General features: G+C 50.3%; 1 protein-coding gene across 3 annotated transcripts in view; it reads left to right on the top strand.

The window, feature by feature from the left end:
• Nucleotides 1-19,189, top strand: part of VRK3 (VRK serine/threonine kinase 3) — a 36,303-nt gene extending 17,114 nt beyond the window's left edge. For all 3 annotated transcript variants that reach the window (XM_007074183.3, XM_007074184.3, XM_042970359.1), the window contains exons 10-15: nucleotides 1,410-1,502; nucleotides 2,996-3,128; nucleotides 4,225-4,345; nucleotides 11,889-11,947; nucleotides 16,254-16,402; nucleotides 18,827-19,189. In XM_007074183.3, coding sequence (XP_007074245.1) covers nucleotides 1,410-1,502; nucleotides 2,996-3,128; nucleotides 4,225-4,345; nucleotides 11,889-11,947; nucleotides 16,254-16,402 — 555 coding nt within the window. In that variant the 3' untranslated portion in view covers nucleotides 18,827-19,189. The remainder of the gene's footprint in view (nucleotides 1-1,409; nucleotides 1,503-2,995; nucleotides 3,129-4,224; nucleotides 4,346-11,888; nucleotides 11,948-16,253; nucleotides 16,403-18,826) is intronic.
• Nucleotides 19,190-23,014: the final 3,825 nt, after the last annotated feature.

The raw sequence follows: 23,014 nt of genomic DNA on the forward strand, positions 1-23,014 counted from the left end.
TGGCGCACTAGGTCCTAGATTACCAGTTGGCCTGTTCATTGACACATTCAACCCGTGTCTCCCTCTGCTAGACACCGGGGGCTAGTGCTTGACAGGCACAGGTGGGCACTAGGCCATTAGAACCAGAGTGACGAGCATTCCCAGGTGAGAGGTGGAAGAAGGGGCCCCAGCCTTAAAAAGAGGGGCTCAGCTGGGCTTCCTAGTAGAAGCCACGAGTGGGAAATAGCAGGGTGCCAGGTGGAGTGGGAGTGGAGATTCGTGAAGAGAATATTCCAGGCCAAGGATACAGCTTGGGCAGAGGCTTGTATAGGAGAGAGCATAAGGCATTTGTTTCTTCATTCATTCATTCATTCATTCACTCATTCCCTCATCCATCCATCCTTGCATTAAATATTTATCAGGTCCCTGCTGGGTGTCCGACACCGTCCCAGGGGCTGGGAGTAGCACAGACATGGTTGTTATGTCTAGTGGGGGAGGATGATCTTAAAGTAAACAGTTTCACAAGCCTCAAACGTCCTCTGAATAGAAATGTCCCTCTGCTATGATGGAGGATAAGAGGACCCAATTTAAATTGCCGGAGAGGTGGAAGTGGCCAGGGAGTGACATATTAAGAGTCCTGAAGGTCTACATGCTCAGTGTGTCTCCAGTGTGACATGTAGAGGGGGAAGGGGTAGACAAGGCGGGCTTGATGTGGAGAGGTCGGTAGCGACCAGATCATTCAGAACACCAAGCTCAGGACCTGGGACTCTTTCCTGAGGGCACTAGGGAGCCATAGGAGGATCGGGAGCAAGGGAGGAGCAGGATCAGCTCTGCGTGCAGAAAAGCCCTGTGGTCCGTGTGGGGATGGACTGGTGGGGCGAGATGGAGACCGGGCGAGGTTGGCACGAGCGGACAGGGCCTGAGAAGAAGATGGGCTGTAGGGACAGAGAGTTTGTAGAACAAGCAGAACCTAGTGGAAAGGTAAGCCTTGGGGTCAAGGTGGGCTTGGGGATATATTCAGGATGTAACTACCACCCAGGCAGTTCAGTGTATGGGTCTAGAGTTCAGTAGAGAAGTCAGAGCTGGACATAAGAAATACAAATTGTGGGGCACCTGGGCTGGCTCAATCAGTGGAGCACAAAACCCTTGATCTCAGGGTTGTGAGTTTGAGCCCCGTTCTGGGTATAGAGATTACTAAAAAATTTTAAGAACTTAAAAAAAAACAAAAAAACAAGACATGCTTGGGTGTGTTGGCAGATGGGGCTTCCTAATGCTTCACTCAGAATTAGGCTTAAACAGTCTTTCCCCTTCCAACCACAAGTAGCGCCTCTGACCTTAGGCCTAAGTGGAGATTCCTTCACTGGGCTTTGCCTCAGAACCTCTTTGTGTTAGTCAAGCTACTCATGGAGAGGCTGTCTTTCTTCCCCCAGCTGGATGCCCTGGAGTTCCTCCATGAGAATGAATACGTCCATGGAAATGTGACAGCTGAGAACATCTTTGTTAATCCAGAGGACCTGAGCCAGGTAATAGCTAGGTCCCCTCCACCCTAGGGGCTCTCTGGGCTCAGTGTCTCATCTGTCTCAAAACATCCGTGTATTTCACCATGCTTATTGCAGGTAAAGAATTGTTGTCTATCATATGTAAAGGGCTCCTTTGAATAAATAAGAAGAGATGAGCAACTTAGTAGAACAAGGAAAAACGGATAGGAAAAGCAGTTCATAGAAAAAGAAACCCACAGGTTGGTTAAGTATGTGAAAAGATGCTCAACCTCCCTAAATGATGTCAGTAGTCCTAGAAATGAAAATTAAAACATCCTATTTTAAGAGTAGACAAAACTTAAAAGAATGGTTATCTGTTGCTGATAAGGATGTAAGGAAACAAATTCTTCATATACTGCTGGACGTGGGAATTGGCCAACCTTTCTGGAAGGCAGTTTGGATATAGTCAGAATTTTAAATGGGTATGTTTTTCTGATCCACCAGTTACGAATGTGTCCTATATGTATACTCACAGGCCTCTGCGAAGATATATGTACAAAATGTTTCTGACAGCACTGATTGTGATAGTAAAGAGGAAGAACCTTAAGTATACACTCCTCGTAGGGGTGCTGATTAAAAAACCTTTTGAAGTAAATTCTAATTACTTTTTCAGTTGCAAATGACAGAAACCTGATTTAACAAGGCTTTAAAAAGAAAATGTTTAAGGGGTGTTGCAAATTGTGGCCCATTGAGTGGAAAAAGCCAGAACCTCGCTGGCTTCAGGCACGGCTGAATGGGGTCTATCTGGCTCCAGATTTTAATGCCCGGAACTACTACTAAAATGCCAAAAACAGCGTGCCTGGGTGGCTCAGTCCGTTAAGTATCTGACTTTGGCTCAGGTCGTGATCTCGCAGTTCATGAGTTCAAGCCCTGCATCGGGGTCTGTGCTGACAGCTCAGAGCCTGGAGCGTGCTTCGGATTCTGTGTCTCCCTCTCTGCCCTTCTCCCAATCGCACTCTGTGTGTGTCTCTCTCTCTCAAAAATAAATAAACATTAAAATGCAAAAAGCTGTTGCAGGGGAACGCCTGGGTAGTTCAGTCAGTTAAGCATCTGACTGTTGATCTCAGTTCAGGTCTTGATCTCAGGGTGGTGAGTTCAAGCACCGCATTGGGCTCTGTACTGGGTGTGCAGCCCACTTTAAAAACATGCAAAAACCAGGTGTCCAACAAGAGGTATAATGATGTCAACAAGAGGTATAATTTCCCTTTGTGGAAAACTAGAGCCCCTTCTGCATCCGTGTGTTTACCAGCTATTCAAAGAAAGCTATTTGAAACCATGCATAAGAGACGATTATTAGTCGTTCCTTCTGGGCGTGGGTTGGAAGCTGGGGATGGTCAGTTTGGGTTCTTTACATTTCACACCCGTCTGTACTGTTCGGCATTCACTTGTTTCAAATTGCACCCGTGATTGAAATCTCTGACTCGAGAATCCAAGCTCGTAACTTCCAAACTGAATGGCTTCTCTCCATGTCCACCCAGGTGATGCTGGGAGGCTATGGTTTCACCTTCCGCTATGCCCCCGGTGGCAAACACGTGGCCAATGTGGAAGGCAGCAGGAGCCCACATGAAGGGGACCTTGAGTTCATTAGCCTTGACCTGCACAAGGGATGTGGTAAGGGTCTGGAGAAGGGGTTCGGGACCACGGAGGTACACTTCTCATATAAGGGCAGCTCTGGGTTTTCACAGCCACGGACAGCAGGTGGCCAGACACAGGAGTCACACTAAGGGAGCCATAATGGGGATTCGGAACCATGGATGGGATGTATCAGGGAGTTGTAGGGCAGCCGTTCAGCACCAATGACAGCAGCGAGTAGCTGGACACAAGGAGGCCCCAGAGTTTCAGAGGTTCAGGTTCGAGATCTGGTTTCGGCTTAGAACATGAGAGTTGCCCAAGAGTCTGGAGCTCAGGAGTAAGTCTGGACAGAGACCCAGATATCAGCAGTATCTCAGGAGCTGTCAGCTGAAGCCCTGGGAGAGGAATGAGATTATCCAAGGAAAATGTACAGAATAAGTAAGAAGAAAGTACTTTGAGGAGAAGATTCCTTGAGGAGGTCTCAGCCTCTCTTTCCCAAATCCCTTGATGTCATGGCCATCCACGTACCTGCCTGTGTCCTCCCACCGGACTGACCTCCCCCAAGAAAGGGGTGGTCCCTGTGCCTCCAATATCGGAAGGTCTGGTACAGTCAACTCTCAGTGTTTACAAAAATTGTTGTCTGAAACATAATAAAAATAAATCAGACAGTCTCCGTTACCTCCTCTATTGAGGCTGGGTTCGTTGCCCATCCTTCTGGGCTCCCTCTCACCCTGTCCTGCTTCCCCTGCAACTCAGGTAATCCCACACTGTACTGTGTCCCCAGTAGACTGTCAAGGGCTGGGACCCAACCAAACTCTTGTCTGGGATTTAAGAAGGTGTAATGGGGCCTGGTACACAGAGCCGAGGACTCAGTGAATGAATGAAAGACAAGAGATGAGGGAGTAAGCTAGTGAGAGCGGGGATGGTAAGGATGGCTGAGAGAGTGAGCGAGAGTAAGAGACTCATCACAGTGCGAGAGCAGGCAAATGAAAAGTGAATGAACAGACTAAAGCTCGTGTGCTTAGATGGTTGAGTCCATGAGGGCAAGGTTCAGTCAGAGAGAAAGGAAGCGGGTGGATCTGTCAGGGAGTAGAACATTTGGACTGAGCTGCCGCCTCTTGCCCTCCCTTCCCAGGGCCCTTCCGCCGCAGCGACCTCCAGACCCTGGGCTACTGTTTGCTGAAGTGGCTGTACGGGATCCTGCCGTGGACAAACTGCCTTCCCAACACCGAAAAGATCATGAAGCTGAAACAGAAGTGAGTCTAGGGGTCAGCAGAAGCCAGCACTGGCCTGGCACCCCCACAGGTGGGGCAGAAGCTCAGAACCCACCAGGGAACAAAAAGGAGGGGAAAGCAGTGTCCCACAGAGTCAAGGCCTCTGCAGCTCTCAGGGGTGTCCTCTAGCATTCATTCCAGCAGACAGGAGCGTGGGCTCTGGAGCCATGTTGCCTGTGGTGAGACGCCAGCCTCCCCACTGCAGGGTGTAGGGTGGGCAGTCTAACCTTCACAAGCCTCAGTATCCTCCGTGGGATGAGATCTTAGCAGGGTCTGTGGAAGGATTCAGGGGAGTCAGCTACACAGCGCTCAGCACAGAGCCCGACCTGTAGAAAATGCCCACTATGCACAGGGCACCATGACTCATTCATACCTTCACAGACAAATGGAAAAGCTGAGCAGTTAGGCCTGGACTCTGCCTCAGCGTCTGGCTACACCGGCCACCGGTGGTCCATACCTCCTCTCCCCACCCTCTGCTTGTAAAACCCCCAGATCCTGCGTGTTCTGGTTTAGGCATTCAGCACCAAGGGCAGCGGTGAAGGGGGTGGAGTCGCTGGATGCAGAGGGAAGTGAGGCCACGTGAGGTTCAGTACCGAGGACCGCAGGCAGCTGCCGGCAGCTGGGCTCGAAGGGAAGTGAGCCCTGGCACTTTGGTCTTCAGCACCAAGGACAGCGGGAGACTAGCTGGGAAGCGTGGCTGTGTGAGATTCAGTACCATGGACAGCCGGCGTTTGGGCTCCGAGGGAAGGGAGCACTTTGATCCTCAGCACCAAGGACAGTAGACAGCTGGACACAGGAAAGCCCTGAAAGTCCAGAGGTTAGGATTCAAGCCCTGGTATAGATAGACTGGGGGTGGTGAGAGTTGCCTAGCAGTCATCCTGGAGGGCCCACCTAGAAGATGGTTTGGCCATCCACGTCTGAAGGGCAGGAGTGAAGTGTAAACAGAGATTCAGACCTCATTGGTATCTCAGAAGTTGTCACTAGAAGCCCTGAGAGAGAAAGATTGCCCAGGGGAAGTGTGCCTAGTGGAAAGAGGGAAAACTCTAGGGAACAGCACTGAGTCCTTTTGTGCTCCTCAGTTCTTAATGTGCTGTGTTACTGGTTCATGTTGAGACTCTCTCTCGTTCTATTTTTTCCCTTTTATATCCCCCACTATCTTTTTCAACCATGGACACCCACTCATCCATACTTACTATATGTTCTACAGATGTTTGCTTAACTGTATTTGTTTCCTAAAACTTGCATGATGGTGGTGGTATTGTGTGTGTGTTTGACTTGCATAAATGGTATTCTGCTCTAAATCTCATCTGTTTTTGGCATTTTTCACTCAGCACTGTGTTCTTCAATTTTAACCGCATTGTCACATGTGCACTGACTTGACTGTTTCTGACTACTGCTTCTCAATATGTTTGTGTAGATAGGTCTGCAGCCTTGAACGATGTATGACGACCGTATTTAATTTGCATAAATGGTACCGAGCTCTGAATTTCATTCTGTTTCTTGCTTTCTTTCACTTACTGCTGTGTTTTTTAACTTGAGCTATGTTGCTAATTCACTGCCTCCAAATACTACTCGTGAATTTGTCTGGATGTATATGTATCCTTGAAAAATACGTGATGTCACTGTTGGGTGTGCATTTAATTGGCACAAATGGTACCGTGCCCTGAATCTTATATTCCCTCAGGTTTCTACTTAAACACTCCCCCCCCGGGGGTGGGGGGCTTCTCTCACCCCCACTGCATCAGGCTTCCTGCTTGTGCATGCCCAGAGGAAGGGATCTGCCCCTGTCACGTTGGCCCGCTCCTACCTGATGACCTCTATTCGAGGCGGACATTTATCATAACACTTGTCTGTGCCAGGCTCTGCGCCCATTGTTTCCCTGTGTCATCCTCAGAACAACTCTGAGATAAGCTGTCTTATGATTGAGACACAGAGAGCTTAGGTAATCAGCCCTGGTCACAGCTACTAAGTAGAGGTGCTTAGACTCACACCCAGGCCATTCGACTCCAGAGAAGTTTCTTTCACCTCAAAGCCGTGTGGGAGGATGGAATGTTGGCACGGGGATGCAGCCTTTCTTCACTCGACAGATATTTATTATAATTTGTTTTAATGTCTATTTCTTTTTGAGAGAGAGAGCAAGTGAGGGAGGGGCAGAGAGAGAGGGAGACAGGAACCGAAGCAGGCTCCGCACTGAGAGCACAGAACCCGATGCAGAGCTTGAACCCACGAACTGTGAGATCATGACCTGAGCTGAAGTTGGACACTTAACCGATTGAGTCACCCAGGTGCCCCTCAACAGAGACTTACTGAGCACCGTCTACGCACCACACTCTGCTCTAGTCCCTGGGGATACAGGAATAACTGAGCCAAACGTCCCTGCCTTCGGGGAACTCACACCCTAGTGGGGGAGACAAAACAGTAAAGAGATAAATGAGTAAAGCACACAGCATGTCACAGGCCAGACTGGTTGGGGCCATCAGGTTGGAGCCCTGAGTGTGGCTGTGGGCACTCACTGCTCCTTTAGATTTAATGTCCAGGCAGGTCTCATGACAGTGGTGACAGGTGAGTCGCCTCCGGAAGGGTAGTGAGGCAAGGAGGATGTCTCATTTTGGCATATAAGGGCGCTTATGTGCCCTTGACGTCTCTGCAGGAGGAGGGAGAGACAGGGAAAGAGAGGCCCCTGGCTCCCAGGCTTTCACAGGCAATCTCTGCATCAGAAGGCAGCCTCAGAACCCTCCAGAACATGAGCCCCTTGCCCTATTTTCTTGGAGTATATTTTTGCCCTTACTCTCTAGTTTTCTAGTAGCTTTCCATTCTTGAAATGAAGCCAGGGGAAAACGAGTCGCAGAATTTAGGAACACGGCTAGAGGAGCATACGGCCCAACTGCCAAGGCGTTACGTGTGCCTGAGGCCTGTGAACAGCTCCTTTGCGCGTTTCTGTCGTGTTAAAGACAAGGCTGAGCTGCTCTTACCAGGAGATCCCAAAACACGATGGTTCGGACGAGGAAAATTACTTCCCTCTCAGTAACGGCACCTTGGCGCCCTTCAACGTCCACATATCCTTTTCTGGCGCTAACTCTGCTGGTCACTGTCTCTCGCTGCTCTTACAGGGCAGGCCTGGGAGTGGCATGCATCCCTTGGTCGCATAGCCACCCAAGCTGCAGTGGGGGCTGGAAAACGTCTGTAGCCTAGGGCTGCTGACCCTTGGGGTCCTGCCCTTGAAGGGGAGAAGGGACAGTGGACGGCAGCCGGAGACTCCTCCACGGTGCCACCTTTAGTCCCGTTTCTGTGAGGGCAGGGGCCACACCAGCTCTCTGTCACTGTGTTGCTCACAGAATGGCCCCTGACACATCGTGGGCGCTCATGAAATAGTTGTGGAATGAATGAATAAGGAAAGAACACATGAGCCTTCATTCACAGGCCTGGGCTTCAGCGTGGACAGACATGTCAGGCAGACGCGGCCCCAGCCGTGGGGGGATTCCCAGGCTGGGAGGAGACACGGGCAGGAAGGAGGTGGAGGCAGCCCCAGGAGCATTGTGGGAGCAGAGGGGAGGCACGTTACCCGGCCTCAGGCCACTGGCTGCCTTTACCCAAGAGATTCCTGACCCAGTCTGTATAGAGCAGAGGGCTTTCCCAGGCAGGCAAGGGGAGGCGAGATTTCTCGACAGATAGGAGAGCTCATACATGACCTATTCATTCATTCAGAACCTGTCTCCTGGCGGCATTTTTGTGCCAGGGAAATGCTGGAGACCCAGATGTGAATCAGCTGAGGGCACTGCTTGTCGCCAGTGAAATCACCCATTGAGGCTCCGGCCACTACTTCCTCTAACTCCCCAGAACAGCCCTGTCCCCCTTTTCACATCTCTGCCACCTTCCCCTTCACAAGAGATAATCAGTGAATGGGATATGCTTCTCTAGAAGGCTGTACACTTGCCAAATTGGCCCAGAGTAAAGAAAATAGGCCCGAGGGGGGCCTGGATGGCTCAGTTGGTTGAGCATCTGACTCTTGATTTCGGCTCGGGTCACAATCTCACAGTTCATGGGAGCGAGCCCCGTGTCGGGCTCTGCAAACTTGGGATTCTCTCTCTCCGTATCTCTCTCTGCTCCTCCCCTGCTCGTGTGCTCGTGCACACTCTCTCTTGTTCTCAAAATATATAAACATTTTTAAATAAAATAGGTCCTAGTAATAATTTTAACATCCCGTGATTTAAGTATGAGTTCATTCCCGAGCCCCGGAGCCTGACCACAACCACAGAGGGAAGGTCTGAAAACATCAAGAATCTCAGCAGGGGGTGGTGATGTGCTCATTATAGACGCTCCACCCAGCCCCTGTCCCGTGATTCGAGGCAGTGACAAAAAGGACCGCGAGGGGGCGGTATTGCCACATGCACATTTTTGGAACCTAACGGCCTCTAGGGCGCCCTACTGGTGTGCATGGCCTTTTTCCGTTCGTTCAACATTTATTCAGTTTTTGTACATTCAAGTTCAGGATGGAATGAATGAGGGAAAGAAAAAGAGACGTTTTAATTCCTCAAGGCTTTCTGGTGTTCAAGTCCCTTTCTGGGAAAGCACAGGTGCTGGTCGAATTCATTCCCTGCTCTTAAGGGTTCTGTCTGGGCAAGGACGTCCTACGGACACCGACAGCCAGTGGTAGAGTCGCTTATACAATTTACAACATCCTAGGGGCACAGACTTTGGTGCCATCACTCAGCCATTCGCCACACACGTCCTAAGGATACCAGGAGACACGAAGGTCAGACCCAGCCCTTCCTGTGTCCTGACAGTGCCTTGGGGTGTCCGTGGACTATGCACAGAACACACAGGCCATCGGGCGGGATCGGTTTTCTCTGCCTGGAGGGGTCATGGGAGACTTCCAGAGACCAGCCCTCAAGCAGTGTCCTGAAGGGAGAGCAGCCACGGCCAGGGGTCAAACTAGGAGAAAGCTGTCCAGGGCAGAGGAAGCAACATGCTGAGGCCAGGAGATGGGCACGGATGCTTGACCTAGTTAGGGGACTAGAAGGCGTTTGGTGCTGCTGGAGTGTGAGATGGGAGGGAGGAAGGAAGCCAGAGACACAAGGCCACAGGGGCTGGCAGCCTTGTGTGCCAGGGGTTTTCCCCCAGGGCCCCGGGGAGTCCCCTGAGGGCTGTGAGTAGGAAGGGACAGAGTCCGTTCTGGGCAGAGAAACTCTGCAGGGCCATGTGGGGAATGTGCAGGAAGCTGGGGAGGAAGCTGAGGTCCAAGGAGGTAGGATGAGGCCTGAACTGGACCAGAAAGGGGATGGGACAGAGAGGGTTGGGGAGCAAGAGGGTGGAGCTTGGGGACTTCGGCCTGCAGTTGGGGGAGGCAAAGACAGCACCCCCAGGCACTGGGTGGATAGCGGAGATTCCAAGTGAGAATGGAGCAAAGAAGGTAGATGAATTTCTTTCTTCCTTTTTTTTTTTTTTATGCGTATTTACTTGTTTTGGGAGAGCAGGAGTGCATGCGCACACAAGCAGGAGAGGGGCAGAGAGAGAACCAAACAGAGCCCGACACGGGGCTCGATCTCACAAACTGTGAGATCCTGACCTGAACCTAAACCAGGAGTCAGATGCTTAACCGACTAAGCCACCCAGGCACCCTGGAATTGGATGAATTTGTTTTCCTGGAGTAGTCCAAGAGGGTGTGTGTGTGTGTGTGTGTGTGTGTGTGTGTGTGTGTGTTTGCAAGTACACGTGTGCGTTTATAGAAAGAAAGGTAGTCCTCGTTAGTCACAGATTCCATATTTGTGAATTCACCTGCTCACTAAAATGCATGTGTCACCCCAGAATCAGCACTCGCAGTGCTTCCCAGGCCTCCTCAGACACACAGAGTGGAGACAATTTTGAGTTGTCTGATGCACACAGGCCCAGCTGAGCTCAAACGAGGTGATGCTCTGCCTTCTCATTTCAGATCTCAGGATAAACAGGGGTCCTTCATGGAGTCTGTTTAACGCCCATTTTCCAGATGTTCTTGTTGATGATTTTGCTATTACTTTTTTTAAGGTTTAATCATTTTTGAGAGAGAGTGCAAGCTGGGGGAGGGGCAGAGAGAGAGAGGGACAGAGGATCCGAAGCAGGCTCTGTGCTGACAGCAGCCAGCCTGATGTGGGGCTTGAACTCACAAACTGTGAGATCATGACCTGAGCCGAAGTTGGATGCTCAACAGACTGAGCCACCCAGGCGCCCCCTACGATTTTGTGGTTTAAAATGATGGCTAAGCGTCTGACTTCTGTTCAGGTCATGATCTTGCAGTTCATGAGTTCGAGCCCGGCATCGGGCTCTGTGCTGACAGCCCAAAGCCTGGAGCCTTCTTTGAATTCTGTGTCTCCCTCTCTCTCTGCCCCTCCCCTGTTTGTACTCTTGTTTCTCTCTCTCAAAAAAAAAAAAAAAAAAAAAATAGCCCCATGCATGGTGCTAAAGAGCTGTCTAGTGTTCCTAGGTGCAAGAAGGCTGGGATGTGCCTTACAGAGAAAATAGTTGGCTGTGAGCTCAATGTGATTAAGTAAACATTATAGTAAACATGCTATCTTTTTTTAAAAAAAGGTTTTTTAATGTTTATTTACTTTTGAGAGAGAGAGAGAGACAGAGCACGAGCAGGGGAAGGGCAGAGAGAGAGAGGGAGACACAGAATCCCAAGCAGGCTCCAAGCTCTGAGCTGTCAGCACAGAGCCCGACGCGGGGCTCGAACCCAACTGTGAGATCGTGACCTGAGCTGAAGTTGGTCGCTTAACCAACTGAGCCACCCAGGTGCCCCAAACATAGTATCTTTAAGCACAGACACACCTAAGACAAAATTAAATAGTGATCAGTTTATAAAAACATTGTAACCAGAACCTTGCAGGAACGTGATACTACGTTTCCCCTAGAAGCATGGTTTATAATTCACTAATTATGTATTTGAGACCACGCTACAGGGCATAACTACCACAATTAACAAGAGTCTACTGTACATCTAGTAGACATTCTGTTTTACTTATTTTTTATTTTTTTAAAGTTTATTTACTTAGAGAGTGAGCTGGGGAGGGGCAGAGAGAGAGAGAGAGAGAGAGAGAGAGAGAGAGAGAATCCCAAGCAGGCTCCATGATGCCAGCGTGGAGCCCGGTGTGGGGCTTGAACTCACAAACCACAAGATCGTGACCTGAGCCAAAATCTGGGGTTGGACGCTTAACCGACTGAGCCACCCAGGTGCCCCTAGACTTTCTGTTTTAAAAATTGGCTCTCCTGGGGAGCCCCGGTGGCTCAGTCAGTGAAGCATCCGACTCTCGATCTCAGCTCAGATCATGATGTCGTGGTCTGTGAGTTCGAGGCCCGCATCGGGCCTCTGCGCTGACATCACAGAGCCTGCCTGGGATTCTCTCTCCCTCTCTCTGCCCCTCCCCCACTTCTTCTTCTCTCTCTCTCTCTCTCTCTCTCTCTCTCTCAAAATAAATAAATAAACTTAAAGAAAAAAACAAAGTTTGCTCTAGCCTCCCTAAAAGACCTCTTGCATACACATCTGTCCTGTCAGGTTTCTTGACAACCCGGAGGCCCTCGTGGGACAGTGCAGTCGCCGGATCAGTCCCTCAGGTATGTCCTGAAGAGGGAAGGAACAGTTGGGGGCCATGGCGGGACCAGGTGGCCTGGGTCCATCCGGCTGTTGTCCCCTCACACACCTTTCTTTCTTTGAGTTTTCCAAGCTGCGTGTGCATACGTGCCTGTTCTAGAAAAACAAAAAACCTTCCCCCCAAAATTCAGAAGCATCTCCGAATAAGAATAACACACACTCACATACACAACCACACACACAGTATTGTATTTCTCTGAAAATTTGTTAAGGATTGGAGTGGGGGCCGGGTTCAGCCGGGTGAACCTTCTTCCGGGCTTATGGGGGAGTGGGGGAGGGGAATTCACGTTGCTGCTGCCAGCCGGCGGCTTGACTGGGGCGGGCTCGTTCAAGTGCACCTCTCTCCTGTCTGGCGATTGGCGCTGACGCTGGGAGGCCTCAGCTCCGGGCTGCTTCCCGAGGCACTGTTCAGGCAGCTTTCCAAGAGGGCAGGGACGGAAGCTACAAAGCATGGGGGTCCCTGGACGGCACTCGGCCACATTCAAGCAAATCCCGAGGCCAACCCAGACTCAGCGGGTGGCCAGGTATCTCCACTTCAGGATGGGAGAGGCAGCGGACATGGCAGAGGGACACGTACAAAATGAAAATAAGCTTGCCTTACGTACATTTTGGTCAATTTGCATTTTTTTTTAAGTTTATTTATTTGTTTTGAGAGAGAAAGAGAGAGAGAAAAATCCCAAACAGGCTGTCAGTGCAGAGCACGACATGGGGCTCGATCGCACGAACGATGAGATCGTGACCTGAGCCAAAACCAAGAGTCAGAAGCTTAATGAACCAAGCCTCCCACGTCCCCAACATCTTGTTTTTTTCATTAATTAACATTGGCTTTTGTGTTCTTATTCCTAGATCCACTACAACCTCGTTTTGTTTTTTGTTTTTTATTTTTATTTTTTTATTTTTTTATTTTGAGAGAGAGAGAAAGAGCATGCCAGTAGGGGAGAGGGGTGGAGGGACAGGGAGAGAGAACCTTAAGTAGGCTCCGTGCCCAGCGCAAAGCCCAACACAGGGCTCAATCCCAAGACTCTGGCTGGGATCATGACCTGAGCCAAAATCCAGAGTCTGACTCTCAACCCACTGAGCCAGCCAGTCACCCCTACACCATCATTTTCATGGCCAGTCCCCATTACTGGAGTTTTAGGCTGTGTCTTTGTTTTTCTTTTTTTTCCTAGTGTTGCCTCTGTAGAACTTCTGCATTGCTCTCTGAACATGAGGCCAAGGGGCGCCTGGGTGGCTCAGTCGGTTAAGCACTGACTTCAGCTCAGGTCATGATCTCATGGTTCGTGGGTTCGAGCCCCGCGTTGGGCTCTGTGCTGACAGCCCAGAGCCTGGGGCCTGTTTCAGATTCTGTGTCTCCCTTTATCTCTGACCCTCCCCCGTTCATGCTCTGTCTCTCTCTGTCTCAAAAATAAATACACGTTAAAAAAAAAAAAATTTAAACATGAGGCTGAAAGAAATAGATAACTTGTCCCCTCCAGCTCTGTAAGGGCTCATTTAAAAAAAAAAATTTTTTTTATGTTTTTATTTATTTTTGAGGGAGAGAGACAGAGCACAAGCAGGGGAGGGGAAGAGACAGAGAGAGACACAGAATCCGACGCAGGCTGCAGGCTCTGAGCTGTCAGCACAGAGCCCGACCCGGGTCTGGAACCCACGAACCCTGACTCATGACCTGAGCCAAAGTCGGACGTTCAACAGAGGGAGCCCCCCACGTGCCCAGGGCTCATTTGTTAATTACCTGAAATCCTGGGATCACATGGCTGTGCTGCTCAAGTCACTTTCCCCTCCAGCCTTGAGTTCTCGCCCCAGGAAGAATAAGGCCCCCCCACCCCGTTAGTTCACTGCAGCTCAGCCTCCCTGAGCCTGTCCCCCTGGGGTGCAGCTGGGAGGGGCTTGAGAGACGACATTTGGGGCGGGGCGGCCCTGCTGGAGAAGGAATTTCGCCACCCCGCCACCCAGTCCTGCATTCAGGCAGACCTGTGCTACCAGCCAGGGGACCAGCAGAGGGTAAATGTGCCCCTCTAAGCCTCAGCCTCCCCATTGAGTAAAATAAGGTTAATAATAGCCCCCCACCTCCCAAGTTGCCCCGAGCACTCCATGCAGAACCCTCTGTCCGGAGGCTTAGGCGCTGCCTCAACTTCTGCTGCAACCCTAATTAAATGTGCATGCACTTCAGCTCAGAGCGCAGCCTGCTATGGGCGGTCCCCAAGCGGGGGCTATTATGAATGTTATTATTGATATCATGATTGGCACTTTTTTTGTTTATTTATTTTTGAGAGAGAGAAGAGAGAACTGAAGCAGGGGAGGGGCAGAGAGAGAGAGAGACACAGAATCCGAAGCAGGCCCCAGGCTCCGAGCTATCAGCACAGAGCCCAGTGTGGGGCTCGAACTCGTGAACCGTGAGATCATGACCTGAGCCGAAGTCAGCCACTCAACCGACTGGGCTACCCAGGCGCCCCCAAAGTAGCCCTTTTAAACTGCGTCCCTGGGCCCGCTACCTGTCGGGGGGCTTGTTGTTCTTTTTATTTTATGTAAACTCTGTGCCACTCGTGGGGGTTGAACTAACCACGTGGACCCCGAGATCGAGAGCCCACATGCTCCACCGACTGCCCGAGCCAGACCTGGCCCCCCTTCGCTGCCTGTTTTCTGTAAACCAGTGAACTAAGAATTGTTTTACGTTTTGAAATAGCTGTGGGTGCACCTGGGTGGCTCATCTCGGTTGAGCCTCTGACTTCGGCTCAGGTCATGATCTCCCAGTTCGTGAGTTCAGGCCCCACGTCGGGCTCTCCGCTGTCAGCACAGAGCCTGTTTTGGATCCTCTGACCCCAATCTCTCTGCCCCTCCCCCACTCACGCTTTCTTTCTCAAAAATGAACAAACATTAGAAAAAAATCCTCAGGGCCCCTGGGTGGCTCAGTCCATTGAGCGACCGACTCTTGATTTCAGCTCAGGTCATGATCTCAACAGTTCATGACTTCAAGCCCCGCATCGGGCTCCACACTGACGGTGCAGAGTCTATTTAGAATTCTCTCTCTCCTTCTCTCAAAAAATAAATAAATGAATGAAACTCTTTTTAAAAATCCTCTTAGGAAACAGCTGGGGAAAAAAATCAAAAGAACATTTCATGGTACGTGAAACTTATCTAAAATTCAGGCTGCCGTGCCCGGTAGCAAACCTGTCTTGGCTCATCGCCGTGCCCACCGGCTTACATGACACGTTGCACAGACCCCCGCCCCACCTACAAGGCTGCACCTGTTTATCCTGGCAAAAGCTTGCCCACCCCTGTTTTAGAGATACACACTAAACATTTAGAGGTAAAATGATATCGTTAGCTGGGATTTGCTTTCAAACATTACCGGGGCGGGGCGCCGGGGTGGCTCCATCGGTTAGGCCCCTGACTTCGACTCAGGCCATGACCTCGCGGTTTGTGGGTTTGAGCCCCGCGTCGGGCTCTGTGCTGACAGCTCTGCCCCTCTCTCTCTGCCCGTCCCCTGCTCACACTCTGTCTCTCGATCTCAAAAATAAATATTAAAAAAAAAAAAATACCGGAAGGAAGTGGTAGGGGTCTTGATGAACCAGGTCGGCTGTGAGCTGATCATTCAAACTGGGTGACGGGTAGGCTGGTGTTGGGGATGCCATTCTCCCGTTGCATACATTTGATGTTTTACCAAAAAAAATAAAATCTTTATTTATTTTTTTTTTTACATTTTATTTTTATTTTTGAGATAGGGAGAGACTGAGCATAAACAGGGGAGGGTCAGAGAGAGGCAGACACAGAATCTGAAACAGGCTCCAGGCTCTGAGCTGTCAGCACAGAGCCCGACACGGGGCTTGAACTCACAGACTGTGAGATCATGACCTGAGCCGAAGCCGGCCGCTTAACCGACTGAGCCATCGAGGCGCCCCAATAATAAAATCTTAAAAAAAAATTTTTTTTTTTAATGTTCATTTTTGAGAGAGAGACAGACCATGAACAAGGGAAGGGCAGAGAGAGAGGGAGACATACAATGGGAAGCAGCCTCCAACGCGGGGCTCGAACTCATGATCTGCGAGATCATGACCTGAGCCGAAGTGGATGCCCAACTGACTGAGCCACCCAGGCGCCCTTCCCCCCCCAAAAAAAATCTTTTTTAATCTAAGTGCCTAAGGCGGTTGCAGGCACAGAGGAAGCACTGAGCAAATGGGCACCACGGTGGAGACTGGGCACAGCCCCCCCGGCTCTGAGTTGGAGGCCCCTCTCAGGTCTCTCCTATGGTGGGGGGTGTCTTGACCGCAGAGACCCTGCAGGAGTACCTGAAGGTGGTGATGGCCCTGAAGTACGACGAGAAGCCGCCCTACACCATGCTGAGGAACAATCTAGAAGCCCTGCTGCGGGATCTGCGGCTGTCAGCCTACGACCCCCTGGACCTCCAGATGGTACCATAGGTGGGTTCCGGTAGGAGCAGTTTGTGAGTCTTCCCCCTCCCTCACCTCCGCCAGCCCTGCTCCCCAGATGCCATTTAAGGTTTCCATCAGGGCCGACCTCCCAGTTAAATGCTGGATTTTTCCACAGGGTTCTTGAACCATCCAGCCCTCGGGGAATCGCACATAGCAGAAACCTGGCTCAAATTGGCTCGAAGGAAAAGGGCCAATTGATTGGCGCTTGTGGCTAGAAAGTTCCAAGGGGGAAGCCGTAGGCATGACTGGATTCAAGGCCGGGAAAACAGAGTCAACACGTCCTCATCTCTCCATCTTTCTGTCTCTTCATCCCTCTGTTTCTCTATCCCTCTCTCCATCCACCTGTAGCCTCCGCTGTCCTGTGGGTCGGCGCCACCTGTCCCCCCCCGCCCCCATCACAAACCTCGCTGGTTCTGTTCCCAGTGATGCACTTTGCCCTATGCTTCTCGGTCTGTCTCACGGCCCTTCTCTGTCAGCACAGAACACCCATGACCTTGTTTATGGAGCCACCATATTCCGTTGTGGATTGCAAGGATGCTCTTTTTTTTTTTTAAGCTTATTTATTTATTTTGAGAGAAAGAGAGAGAATAAGTGGGGGAGGGGCAGGGAGAGAGAGAGAAAGAATCCCAAGCAGGTTCCGTGCTGTCAGCGCAGAGCCCAACTTGGGGCTCAAACTCATGAACCGTGAGATCATGACCTGAGCCGAAATCAAGAGTCAGACGCTCAACCAACCGAGTCACCCAGGCGCCCCAGAAGGATACTCTTTATGACCAGTGGCTGGCATTTGCTTGGTTTCTGTTTTACAAGCCACGTTGCCTTGAACACCTGCGTGCACAGGCCTCGCTGGGGTGTGCACGCGTGTCTGTGCATGGGGTTCTTCTTTTGCCAGAACTGGATCCTCTCTAGCGGGGCTGTACCTGTCTACACTCCCATTAGCCCTGGGCGGGAGTGCACAGAACTTCGGGGAAGGTCAAAATGAAACTAAGTTCACCCGACAGTTAATTCTGGCAAGGCCGTATGGACGTGTTCTGAAGAGAGGCTTCCCCGAGGCCGTGGTCTGTCCGTGGAGCTGTAACGTCTGTCTTCGTGGCTGCCCGAAATCAAAGTTCAGTGTGTGTCTAAGTCAGCGGTCCTCAGAGGGAGGCCATGTTGCCCGTAGGGGGTATCTGGGGACACTTTTGGTTGTCACAACTGGGGAAAGGGTACCCCCAGCATCGAGTGGGTAGAGGCTGGGGGTACCACGCAGCACCCCACGAGGCACAGCCGGCCCCCACCACAGAGTCCCTGCGAAAGCAAAGGCATGACCTTGACCACCCACGGAGCTTGCCCGCTGCCTGTCACTCCAGCTCATTACACAGATGCGCCATACCCCTAGCTGTCCCCGTGGCCCCTCTACCCCCCCGCACCCCTCGCCCACCCACCCTGTCCCTCCAGGCGGTTGCCGGTCTCCGGCGTTGGGCTGTGTGCTCGCAGCTCGGAGCCTGGAGCCCGCTTCGGATTCTGGGTCTCCCTCTCTCTCTGCCCCTCCCCCACTTGCACTCTGTCTCTCTCTCTCTCTCTCTCTCTCTCCCTCTCTCTCTGTCTCTCAAAAATAAATGAAACATCAAAAAAAACCCACAAAAACTGGAAACCCAACAGCCCCTTTCGGGGTCATCATGTTTTGGGTCTGAAACTGAGTAAGTAGCAGGTTTGTCCCTTACTTAGGGACTTAATAAGGGGATGCTAATCAAAGAGCCTGGTGACCTTGGAATAATTTGAAGATCATCTCACCTCTTGCTTTATGACAGCTCCTTGCCTTGGCCTGCATGGCTGACCCCCCAAGTCCACTCTGTGCCAGCCCCACTGTCCTCCCCTCAGATTCTAAACCAGGCCAAGCTTGATCCCACCTCAGGACCTTTGTACTTGCCATTCTCACAGTCTGGAACACACTTTCCCTTCATCTTTAATGTTTACTTTGGGGGGCAGAGGGGCAGGGAGACAGAGAATCCGAAGCAGGCTCTGCACTATCAGTGCAAAGCCCAACATGGGGCTTGAACTCACAAACCATGAGATCATGGCCTGAGCCGAAGTCGGACACTTAGCCGATTGAGCCACCCAGGTGTTCTCCACCCCGCTTCATTTTTCAATGACTGGTTCCTTCTCATCCTAGGAGCTCAGACCTGGGCCTTCCCTCACTGCCCCAGTGAGGCACTTCCCCACCCGCTGTCACCACCTCACCTGTTTTCTGCACAGCGCTGTCCCCTTCTTGAGGGAAGTTAATTTGTAACATCTTTACCCACTCTCCCAAATCATAAGTCCAACAAAGGTCTTGTTCATGATAGTATTTCCAGTCTCTAGAAAGTGCCCGTAGGGGCTTAATGGGTGCTCCTTAAATGACTAGGACACTAACAAGCCATTTTTATTGTCTTCCAGATCTTTCAACTCATGGTTTGAAATAGAAAAAAACCCAAACAAGAAATGTGACTCAAGGCCTGCTGTAGTATCACAGATACGCTTCTAGAAAGATCCCTTGAATGTGCATGCCTGCTGCTTCTTTAAGCATCACTATGAATCAGTCTTGATTAGCATCAGGGAACCCAGCAGTTAGACTCCAGATAATGTGAATTCCTCCTTTCGATTGTCTCATCCTTTCATCCATCGTCACCTACCAGCCTCTGGGGTTGTGGACAGAGAAGACCCCCAGCTCATGGTCGGGGGTGAGCCAGCCCCCTCAGTTGGCACCCTTCCCGCTACTATTGGCACTGCTATGATTTGGTAATAAATTGTTTCACTGGAGCTTGGATAATAAGTGTCTACAAAAGAAGCTCCTTTTGGAAAAGTTGGCTTCTTTTTTCTCCATCTATCCATCCCTTTCATCTTTCATCCATCTATCCACCCTTCTATCCATCTGTCCAAAGTTTCATGTAGATGCCCATCCATCCACCCATCCACCCATTCACACAGCCATTTATTCATCCATCCATTTAGCCAGCCACCCATTCTTCCATCCATCCATCCATCCACCCACCCACCCACCCATCCATTTAGCCAGCCAACCATTCTTACATCCATCCACCCACCCACCCACCCATTTATAACCATCCAGCTATCCATTTATTCATCCATCCATTTATCCATCAATCCATCCATCCACCCATCCATCCATCCATCCATTTAGCCAACGATCCACCTATCCATTTATTCATCCATCCATCCATCCATTTAGCCAACCATCCACCTATCCATTTATTCATCCATCCATCCATCCATCCATCCATCCATTTAGCCCACCATCCACCTATCCATTTATTCATCCATCCATCCATTCATCTATCCATCCATCCCTTTAGCCAACCATCCACCTATCCATCTATTCATCCATCCATTTATCCATCCATCCATCCATCCATTTAATCAGCCATCCACCTATCCATCTATTCATCCATCCATTTATCCATCCATCCATCCATCCATTTAATCAGCCATCCACCTATCCATTTATTCATCCATCCATTTATCCATCCATCCATCCATCCATCCATCCATCTATCCATCCATCCATTGAATCAAGCCATCCACCTATCCATTTATTCATCCATCCACTTATCTATCCATCCATCCATTTAACCAGCCATCCACCTATCCATTTATTCATCCATCCATTTATCCATCCATCCATCCATCCATCCATCCATCCATCCATCCATCTATCCATCCATCCATTGAATCAAGCCATCCACCTATCCATCTATTCATCCATCCATTTATCCATCCATCCATCCATCCATCCATTTAATCAGCCATCCACCTATCCATTTATTCATCCATCCATTTATCCATCCATCCATCCATCCATCCATCCATCCATCCATTGAATCAAGCCATCCACCTATCCATTTATTCATCCATCCACTTATCCATCCATCCTTCCATGTAATCAGCCATCCACCTATCCATTTATTCATCCATCCATTTATCCATCCATCCATCCATCCATCCATCCATCCATCCATTGAATCAAGCCATCCACCTATCCATTTATTCATCCATCCACTTATCCATCCATCCTTCCATGTAATCAGCCATCCACCTATCCATTTATTCATCCATCCATTTATCCATCCATCCATCCATCCATCCATCCATCCATCCATCCATTGAATCAAGCCATCCACCTATCCATTTATTCATCCATCCACTTATCCATCCATCCTTCCATGTAATCAGCCATCCACCTATCCATCTATTCATCCAGCCATCCACCTGCCAATCCCTCCATCTGTTGATGCACCCAGTCATTCTTCCATCTCTCCATCCATCCTTCCATATACTGTTCCATCATCCACCCTCCCACCCACCTTTCATCCATTCCTCCATCCCCTCATTCTCCCATCCATACATTGATCCTTCCTCTTATTCAACAAATATTCAGCAGGTATTTCTTGAATTTGTGCTGTGTGACACACATCATGCTGCACAGAGGATCCTGATGAACAAGACACACCGAGGTCTTTGAGCTGGTGGAACCTCCAGGCCAGTGGAAGGGGAAGGCATTGAATGAGATGACTGAGTTGTGCTCCACATGCTGGAGAAAAGGCATGGTGCTGTGATGGAGACCAAGGGGCCCAGGGACAGGGGTACCTTTACAGAGAGTCCGGACAGAGAGCGTGGAGGAGGCTGGCGCAGCCGCCCCCCTGGGACGGTGAGGCCCAGGCAATGGCTGTAGCTGGAGGAAGAGAGGGCCTGGGGAGAGATTTCAGAGGCAGCCCGGCCAGTGGGTAGACTGGAAGGGATTCAGAACAGGGAGGGTATGCTCACCTCCCAGACTCGGTCTTAAAGATCTGGAATCGTCCACCATCACTTTGGAATGGGGAGGTCAGAGGCCGGGTCGGGGAGGAGCCTGCTCTAATTCACCCTGATTCTTGCCTGACCAAGGCAGGCAGGGGAGATTGGCAGACTGATGATCACTTCCTGGGTGAAAGCAGGCGTGTGTAGCGCTTTCCAGAAGGGGATGTTCCTCAACGAGAAAGAAAACTCGTCTGAAAATCTGCTCAAAACCTCTTTGTTCATGAGTCCGCAACATTACAGGGACATCAGCTGCCCTTCAGGGCCCCAAATCAGGTAACAGGACGGTCTCAATGTCAGCACCTGACCCTCCCATCCTCTGGCCACTCAGCGCACTTGCCCAGTTCCGGCAGCCCCTCTGTCCTCTGCCCTCGTCTCTGAGCGAGCAAAGCCAGCCAGGACCCGGTGCTGCTCAGGCAGCGAGAGGATTTCTCATCTAGGATACTGTCCACATTGTCTCTGATCCTGCCTTTGTCTGTCTGCAGAGCCCTGTCCTTGACCTTGTGTGTTTTGGCAGCTTGTCCCCCAACCTCTGAAAGAGGAGGGTGCTGTCATCGGCATTAGATGAGAATCACATGGCCCAGGGGAGTAGAAATCACATGCCACCATGTGGTTGATGGTGGCTGAAGCCCACCCTTTGTCCTCTATGCCTCGCCTCTGCCCCCAAACTAGACCCTGGCCCAGAGTTAGATGTTTGTGGTACAGGTGCTGGTGGTGGGGTTTTTTTTAAAATCACTTTTACTGCAGGACACCTCTGAGCCTTCAATACACACAGGTATGTAGTATGTCTACAAGAGCGGCCCCAGTAGGCATCTGACGACAAATCATTTCTCTTTGCTTAAATATTTTTCTTGAGGTGCCTGGGTGGCTCAGTCGGTTAAACGTCCGACTTCAACTCAGGTGGTGATCTCACAGTTTGTGAGTTCGAGCCCCGCGTCCAGCTCTGTGCTGACAGCTCGGAGCCTGGAGCCTGCTTCGGATTCTGTGTCTCCCTCTCTCTCTGCCCCTCCCCTGCTCATGCTCTGTCTCTCTCTCAAAAACAGACATTGAAAAAATATTTTTTAAAAGAATTATACCCGATATCTGGTTAGCAATAGGATTATGCCAATTGAAAGAACAGAAAATTATGTTAAGTTCTCTGTGGGTTTTTTTTTTCCTTAAGTTTATTTATTTATTTTGAGACAGGGAGAGCCAGTGGGGGAGGGGCAGCACAAGGTGGGGCTGGGGTGGGGGGGCGATGAATCCCAAGCAGGCTCCATGCTGTCATCAAGGAGCCCAGTGCAGGGCTGAAACTCATGAACCTGAGCCAAAATCAGGAGTCTGACACTTAACCAACTGACTCACCCACGTGTCCCAAGTGTTTTTTCCATGTTTACAAGAATATCTTGAATGTGTTAAAGAAAGAATTGATGAAAAATTTATCTCTTTACGTGCCAACACTTTTTTTTTTTAATTTTTTGTTTAATGTTTGTTTTTGAGAGAGACAGAGACAGAGTGCAAGCAGGGGAGGTGCCAAGAGAGAGGGGACACAGAATCCAAAGCAGGCTTCAGGCTCTGAGCTGTCAGCACAGAGCCCCACACAGGGCTCGAACTCAGGAACCTTGACATCATGACTTGATCCAAAGTCGGTCACTTAACCGACTGAGCCAACCAGGCACACTGTGTCAATGCTATTCTTAAAGGAGATACTACTTAGAACAGGAAGAGAATTTCTGACTTGAAGTGGATAGTTCCTGCATTTCCACGATGCCCTTTTCAAAACGATTTTATCCCTGA

Source organism: Panthera tigris, chromosome E2 (assembly GCF_018350195.1).
Source record: "Panthera tigris isolate Pti1 chromosome E2, P.tigris_Pti1_mat1.1, whole genome shotgun sequence".
Lineage (NCBI taxonomy): Eukaryota > Metazoa > Chordata > Mammalia > Carnivora > Felidae > Panthera > Panthera tigris.